The sequence below is a fragment of the Hyposmocoma kahamanoa genome, unplaced genomic scaffold (assembly GCF_003589595.1).
Source record: "Hyposmocoma kahamanoa isolate Upper Pololo Valley unplaced genomic scaffold, ASM358959v1 92, whole genome shotgun sequence".
In the NCBI taxonomy this organism is placed as follows: domain Eukaryota; kingdom Metazoa; phylum Arthropoda; class Insecta; order Lepidoptera; family Cosmopterigidae; genus Hyposmocoma; species Hyposmocoma kahamanoa.
This window is the reverse complement of record NW_020654748.1, coordinates 15,223,798-15,232,254: the sequence shown is the minus strand read 5'-3', so window position 1 is coordinate 15,232,254 and position 8,457 is coordinate 15,223,798. Positions and strand designations below refer to the sequence as shown.

Below are 8,457 nucleotides of genomic sequence, written 5' to 3'. Positions count from 1 at the left end.
GTGCGTTTTGTGTTTGTGTATTTAATTGTGAAATCATAATAAATTATTTTTCTAATGTCTTTGTTTTTTATCCTCGCTTTGTTGACTTTTATGACGTCATGCTTAGTAAGCAGACGAACTCGCCACTGCTTATTGCAGTAGCTGTGTTTATTTTCCGCATTTGGGCAAAGTTTGCAATGATAAATTATGCGACCTGTTTTGCTCGACTTAAACCCGTGTAAATATTCATTGTGCAGCTATAATAAGTACATTACGTAGAATATACACATAGATTATAACGTTATGGAATAGAAAAATACTTTGACAATAACGGTTTCGTAAGTTTTCGTACCGAACACCGTTCTTTATTGCTTATTGTTTATTTTCTATTTATCAATTATATATTATATACCAAACAAAAAACAAAAGCATAACTTCACAAACACTTAGTATTTTTATATTTGCCTTTTTTGCAATTTATCTGGTTTTCTAAATTACCGGTTTTATTTTTTAATTTGATTGGAATATAACCAGAAATAATTTTTCAATTTATTGTGTTTTGGTTGATGATTATTTGCCGTAAGAGTGCGTACAGATCTGGCGAATGCGCCGCGAACGCGTTGCATGTGCGCTGCCCGCGTGCTGCATGCGTTAAGTTAAATACTTGTTAGTATCGGAGAGGCGCGCGTACGGCACGCGAACACATCGCACTACGTAATGCATGTGCTCAGCTCGCGAGCTTTTCGCAAACAAACGCATTTGCGGCGCATTCGCCAGATTTGTAGGCACCCTTACGTATACATCGCCAACGCGATGGTGTCAAAAGTGTTTGTATATTAAAGAAAGTCAAATTTTGGTTCTGTATTAGAGATGTCACGAATAATAATTTGGTCAAATACAGAGTACTCGGCTACGCTCTCGGCCGAAGGCCGAATACTTAGCTGCCGAATGTGAGATGTGTGCATTACTGTCTGCGCTGGGTGCGGAGCGCTACAGATAACATGTAAAATGATGTTGTGATGTGTGTACGTAAAGAAATATTCTAATGCACGAGTTTTTTTATTTGAAAATTCTATGACAGATCGGTGGTAGACCCTTATATTCTACCAAAATTCGCTAAGATGTACATATAGTCTCCTGGCAGTTGTGTTTATAGTGCCTCTGTGGCCGAACGGTTACCACGCTGAACTACCACTCAGAGGTCCCGGGTTTGATTTCGGGGCCGAGAATAATATTTGTATGGCCCACATTTACTTCTCTCGTGAGATTGGGTGTAATTTGTGGTTGTCTATTAGTGTGTTCATGTCACTCGCGATTTAGGGTTTCCTTAGTGCGGGGCGTTACTATTTATTATTATAGTGAGGGGTTATTTTCAGAAGCACGTATTGTTTACGAGAAAGAGCATTCGTTTGCTACTAACCAATAATGAAAAAAAAAACGTTTTCATTCATCACAATATACCACTGGTAGATTTAAAGTACTGAAGCAATAATTTGTGATTAAAATACATACATTTTTAAATAATATGTGCGTTTCGTTTTCACGTTTTTTTTTTTCGTATTAGGCCGAATAGTAAGCAGTATTCGGACGTGTACCGAATAGCAGTCGGATACTCGTAGCATCTCTAGCTATTTTTTTATAATTTTACATCAGATATGTCGAGGTATTACCCTATTAGTATTAAAGGACACGCGTCCTGCAGTGGAATTTTCTTGGTGATGTAATACTGACTCTTGTTCACATAAGTCATACAGATGTAGATATTAAATATAGCAGATATCCTGCTAAACTGGCTTACGTTACCTATTTTATGCGTTTGCAATACCTTATTGTTTAATTAAGAATTAGTAGTTAAAACAGACGTATTGCACACGCAGGTATGATGTAAAAAAACAAACCAACCTTGAATTATAATTTCACGAAATGAACTGTAGCTACGACCTCTGGAAAGGTTAAGAGTACATTACTTTTATTTGCGTCTACTGGCCACTAGGACGAGTTTTTTTCTTAAAGCCTTAAGTTATGCATATTCCTATGAGTACTTAAAAGTCGAACTTTGTAACTATGACCTTTAAAATCGACTCACAATTTTTTTAAATATGTTTTTTCTTGATATTTATCATTTGACCTTTTAATTTAGTTTGTTTAGTGGGTACTGTTTCTTGAATCGAATAGTGAACTATTATGACAATAAAGAAATTCTTTTATACACGCTGAATTCGTTGTAATGGTTTGTAAAATCGTAAACTTGATTTATATTGAATGGACAAACAAATATTATTTATCTTACATTATTGTCGACTATTTTCTCTGTGCTAGTCACAACAGTGAACCTTGACATAAAATATAATACATTGCAAATGACGTGAGAAATATTTTTCAACCGATTTCAAAAAAGGAGGAGGTTCTCATTTCGACTGTATGTTTTTTTGTATGTATGTTACGTGATAACTCCGGTATTTGTGCACCGATTTTCATGATTCTTTTTTGTTGGAAAGAGGGTACCTCCACAGTGGTCCCATTTAATTTTGAAGAAAATCATCCACCTCTAAGGGTCGTATTGTAGAACTCTACTCAATGCTCAAGCTCGGACTTGAGTATGATTCAAAGCCCTAGAAATTATACTCAAGTCCTTGGCCATTAGTGTCGTATTTCCAGTGCTTGAAATCATACTCAAGTCTGCTCAAATCCTGACTTGAGCATTGAGTAGAGTTCCGGAATACGACCCTAAGAGTGGCTGTTCGCGCATGCAGATTCATTTTTATAAATAGCGCCTAAATTTTATTATAAGAAGCAATTATTTTAATGGTTGATTTTACTATTCTCTAATTCAAGGCGTTTTTCTCTCAATATACTTTGAGTAGTGAGAACCGATTTTTGTTATCTCCTGTGCTGAGTTCCGTATAGTGGCGAACCTCCTCCTCCTCCTTCCGTATAGGGGATGAATCCTGGCTGTGGTGGAATAGATGTAATTCCACGTACTTTTGAGGTCGGTTTTTTAGTACTATGTACTGAGATTATTAGTAAACTATTATGTACCTATATAAGTATTTACCGTATAATCATCGCTACAACTTATTACTTGTAGAGGAATATTTTTTTTTATATTACCAAGTAAAGGGACGAGCAAGTCTTGCACCTGATGGTAAGCGACACGCCTATCCATAATTTTAATGTATCGGGAGTTTTTTAATTTAAAGTAATATTGTTTTATTGTATGGAGGTTACTATTTTTCTTTAATATCAGTTTCTAATGCAATTCAATACATTTGTTCAGTTAATATTCTCATTGACATTTAATCTACTAAATTGACATGTAATTACGATTATTGGTAATATATTTTTCATTATGTCTGCAAGAGATTAGTACCTAACACGACGGATGACAACTCGCGAATATACTTGTTGGAGGACTTAAGTTCAAATTATAAAGAAATTTAAAAAAATATTTATAATTGTATTCTTAGTTGTGCCTATGCGAAACAATGACGTTTAGGCATTTGGTGAAATTACAGGCACGTGGGTCTAGTCAACTTATACTCAGCGTGACGAGCGCAGTGACAGTGCCCCTCAGATATTTGGGATTTAAAGCTATGAGCGGCGCTACAACTGTTATCGACAGACGCTTACCACCAGGCGCACGACTTTTTCGTCTCGCCAATAGGCATCATAAAAAAAATTAAAGTTTGATGAATACAATTTAAATTTTGAACTGCCTCGGAGGCCGGACGGTTACCATCACAGACTACATAAACGTGGTTACCACGCTGGTCTGCCACGCAGATGTATCACGCCACATAGATGTAGCCCTGTATCACGGGTGCCACGCATGGCACCCGTGATACTGGGCTTCCCTAGTGCAGGGCTATGAGTGTGTGCGTTATTTATTTATTATTATTTATTTACTTATTCAAAATCAAATTAAAAATTGAATTTAAAGAATGTCTTTATTTTATGATAAACAGTAACAAAGTAATAACTCATTCGTAGAAAATAATGAGCAAGAAACTTGTAAGGGTTTAGTAACAATTTGTACACATTTATCCGTTTACTATTTATTTCAAATATCGGAGACCGAAACAACCTAAACGGGTCACTGTTGTGGATTTTTGACTTTTAAGTACGCAGAAGCCGTGCAATGTCGTATGTAAATGGCAAATTTTGAATATCTTGTTAAATTAATTAGTAATTTTGTGAAGATAACTGTCAAGAACAGCCATTTGAACTTCGTATAAGTTTAAAATTTTATAGCAAGCAAAATCAATAAAGGTCATGATATGATATGACTTCTAAATACGAAGTTGATGATATTCCGCTGACATTAAAAAAAATAAGATTAAGTGACGGGACGAACAAGGAGCTCTACTGCTACTATTCAACTTGGTAGAAGAATCCTTGATTAGTGGACAATTTTATTCACTGCTCTAACACGCTATTTTCAAATATAGGGTATTATTTCAAACTCCAAAACAAAGTCATGAACGCTGAGATATTCCTTCACAAAGGTGGTGCAAGCTCTTCTTAGTATTGTCAAATACAAGTTGTAAAAATTTGTGTTGCAATCACACTGTGTAATAAAATCACGTGCTTCGTAAACAGTCGAAGAATCGAAAGAAGTTGGTTGGAAATCTTAATATATATTCTATTTATTTTTATACAGTACCTAATGTGTTCATTGATTGGTGTCTGCTGGACAAGCTCGGTTTCAGGTAACAAAGAGATGCCCTAAGTATTTCAAGATTACGTGCATTTTAACACTATGATGACATTTACCTTAGTTAGGTACTCAACTTCATAGTCACTTGTGATATTTAGGTTTTAAATTTCCAAATACATTATTTGCATGTAACTTCCAAATTCGTCTGAATAAATTGATTGTATCTAATGAATAAGAATTCATATTTTACAACGTCACAATTTTTAATATTTAATGTCCTCGAAGTGGACACTACCTTGGCCCAGTAACTACGTTGTCGAATTCCATATATTGTCGCATATTATTTTGTAAATAGTTGTAAACAAAACCTTCTGACCATGCCGGCTTACACACTCCTGTACCTACACGCACACATTAATTTGGTTATAATCACGTGCTCATCGGTTAGCGATCATCGATGACCGAATCTCGGGAGCCGGAATATCGACATCGTATGTTTGCCGCCATTTGACATTACGTTAGATTGCCGGGAGAAATGTATAAAAGATTTTGTCACGAACGTTTGGGTATCAGTCGCTCAGCAGTTAGCAAACTAGTCGTACTATCCTATCAAACATGAAGCTGGTACGTGCCTGTGTATATTTTACTGTTGTGTTTCTGACAGGACTTTTTAGTGCGAATAATGCCCTTGGATTTTGATCGACCCACTTGGAACATTGCATCTATAGTTTTATGTAACACCAGCATGGAGTTGTGGTTTCTTAAACAGTTTCAAAAAGAAATTCTTTAATAAGTTGCATATTTTTGTTGACGGTGTTTGTTCATGCAGGTAATTGTCGCCCTTGCTCTCGTGGCTATCGCCGCTGCAGCTCCCCAGAACAAGCCTGAACCTCCTAAGATCCTGCGCTCCGAATTCGAGCAGCAGCCCGAAGGTGCCTACCAGTTCAGGTGAATATTGTTTATTTTATATGGTAATCTACATACTTTTTTCGTTTAAGAAAATTGAACTTTTCTAAATGTACAGTTGCATACTTTGTAGTGTTAAGGAGGTAATTTTGATTGATCCTAGTATCGACATTTTGACAATAGTGGTACCTAATGATGTGGGATCTTCAACGCTGTGTACGAATTTATTTAAAATTTATTTGTCATGTTCCAGCTTCGAAACCGAGGACGGCATCCAACGCCAAGAGAATGGTGAACTGAAGCAGGTTCTTGATGAGGAGAACAAACCCCAAACAGTGGTCGTAGTTCGCGGCAGCTACACCTACACCGACACCGAAGGCAAACCCCAAACCGTCACTTACTTTGCTGACGAGACTGGCTATCACGCTGAAGGTGATTCCATCCCCAAGCCCGCCAGGAGATAAGCTCTCCAACTGATTTGCCGGCGAATTATCGACTGACATAAATTCTGTCGGTTGTTCCCCGGCTGGCTCGCTTAGGCTAATAACAATTGGTTGCCATAGACAAGGGAATCGCTTTCCCGTTGTTGCTCGTTATTAATGCTCACTGCCATATTTTTGTACGTTTATATTGTTTTTTGTTGTGTTTTTATATGAGTGCGTAATACGTACGCTCAATAAATCATTGTACAGAATATCTTATGTTTATATTTTCTTTACCCCGCAAGCGGGGACAGCACCCGACCTTGCAATAATCCTAATGCAATGCGCATTATTTGTTGCGCCTTAGAAGTATTTTCAAGTTCCGCTTACCTCATTGAAAGTTAATTTTGCTATAGGAATTAAGTCAGGGGTGTCATATGATTCGCAACATTAGAGGCAGTAGGAAAAGCCTGACTTTGCTTATTCCAATATAAATTAAAGTTTCTGAAAAAAGATGTGACACGTGAATTCAAAGCACGCTCTATAGCGTGCTTTGAATTCACGTGTGTTTTTTGATTGCTTAGTTCATACCTATGTATGAACTAAGCAATCCTGATGTATTAAAATATTTTTGTAGTAGAGGTATTTAAAAAAACAAAACAATTATAGTTTTTAACAACTTCGTCTCAATTCAATTTATCGTTTTTATACGGTTTTAATCTGCGAGTTTAATGAATTTGTATATATTATCAATTTTTTTTATAATATCAAGTGATGCGAGGAACAAGCCGGATGGTAAGCTACACGCCTCTCCATAACAGTTGCAGTGGCATTCTCAGCTTTAAATCGCTAAGGTCAGAGGGACATTGCCATTGCGCGTGTCACCCTGAGACATAAGTTGACAAGTCCCATATGCCTGTTATTTCATCAGCACCTTTACCCTTCAAAACCGGAACACAGTAATGCTGACATTACTGCTTGGCGGCAGAAATAGGTAAGGTGGCAGTACTTCCCTGGACGAGGAGCTCTATTGCTACTAAACATTTGTCATCGCTCTATTCGAATATTAAAATTCAAATTCAAATAATTTATTTCGGAATATTACATACATATTATTATTATACAAAATTCCAAACTCATAAAGCGCACACATACATTACATTAGCTAATTAAATAAATTCAAATTCAAATAAAATGTATTAAATTAATACAAATGAAATGAAATCAATAAAGAACAATAAAATGAAAACAAACACTAGACTGAATTAAATAATAATAATAATGTATCATGCACTATGCTTTCTTATATGTAGGTTAAACTGTAAATCACAATCGTATTCTAAAAGTGTCTTTTTGTTAATTCAACATTTTCTTTTAAATAATAGTTGGCACGAAGAACCTTAATAGACTAAAACAAAATGCTTTAAAATTTAATCAGTGGCAGATAAGAAACAATACATATTTATATATATGCAATTATGAATAACATAAAGATAAACAAATATTAATGTTTTAATATTAATTATTATTATTCGAATTTAATATTATTCGAACTCTTGCATACAATAAATAGGAAGCTACTGTGAATATTAGTTCAAAGAGCACGTCCTCGATGCATCGACACGGAGAGTCTATCCCTATGCTAAACGCACATATGGGTATATATTTTACATTTAAGAGTGATTTAGTAGGAGTCCTAAGACAATAACGATACATATTCTATTTCAATTAACAGATTGTGAGTAAGTTTCTTCTGTCCATTAAATTATATTACAAGGTTTACAAGCGTGATGCATTTATTTATGCGAACCCCGCCTTTTAACATCATCTCATGAACAATAAGTAATAAAAAGCTTTTATACTAAGTAAAACTGAGCGTAAACTTGTGAAGGGTTTATTATTCATTATTAGACCAATTTTTTTAATAAGTAGAAGCATCTAGGAAAATATTGTTCACATTAAATTAGAGAAAATAGCAGGACCTTATTTTGGCGATTACGTAATAAGACGCAATGATGGTCTTACCGAAGTGTTATGTTGAAAAATCGTAGGAAATAAATATACAGTTCCAATTATGATATAAGCAGGATATGTAGTTGTTTTAATAACATACGAACAGTACATAAAAATTTATAGTTTTGCTATGTAAAATAGACAAATGCTAGACAGGATGTAAACATAACTTTTTGTTTCAATAACAAGTATTTAAATCTCTGTATCATATAATTTTGGGTATTTTTGTTATACGATTGTATAATGTGTCTATTTATAAAATAACTTTACAATGTCACATACTTTTACTGCACGAGTTAAATATTTTATAATATAAACAGTAATTTTAGTAACGTCTATGGAAGTACAAGGAAGTCAGATGCTCGGTCATCACTATGCTGAAGGTTGAATAGAATACACTTAATTTAGACTTGATATTTGGTTAATGGATGTTCTAGTCTGTTTTGGGATCCTTAAACAGGTTTTAAGTAGCAGTAGAGC

At 35.0% G+C, this 8,457-nt stretch overlaps 1 protein-coding gene across 1 annotated transcript; it reads left to right on the top strand.

Annotated features, from left to right (window-relative positions):
- Positions 1-5,236: 5,236 nt before the first annotated feature.
- LOC113236487 (larval cuticle protein 1-like) lies at positions 5,237-6,049 on the top strand. The gene is made up of 3 exons (XM_026472576.1): positions 5,237-5,260; positions 5,466-5,584; positions 5,796-6,049. Exons 1-3 carry the CDS (start codon positions 5,252-5,254, stop codon positions 6,004-6,006), a joined length of 339 nt encoding a protein of 112 aa, XP_026328361.1. The 5' UTR covers positions 5,237-5,251; the 3' UTR covers positions 6,007-6,049.
- Positions 6,050-8,457: the final 2,408 nt, after the last annotated feature.

Coding starts and splice junctions, on each gene's coding strand:
- LOC113236487 (XM_026472576.1), top strand. Junction 5,585..5,795: donor GAAGGTGCCTACCAGTTCAG/GTGAATATTGTT, acceptor GTCATGTTCCAG/CTTCGAAACCGAGGACGGCA.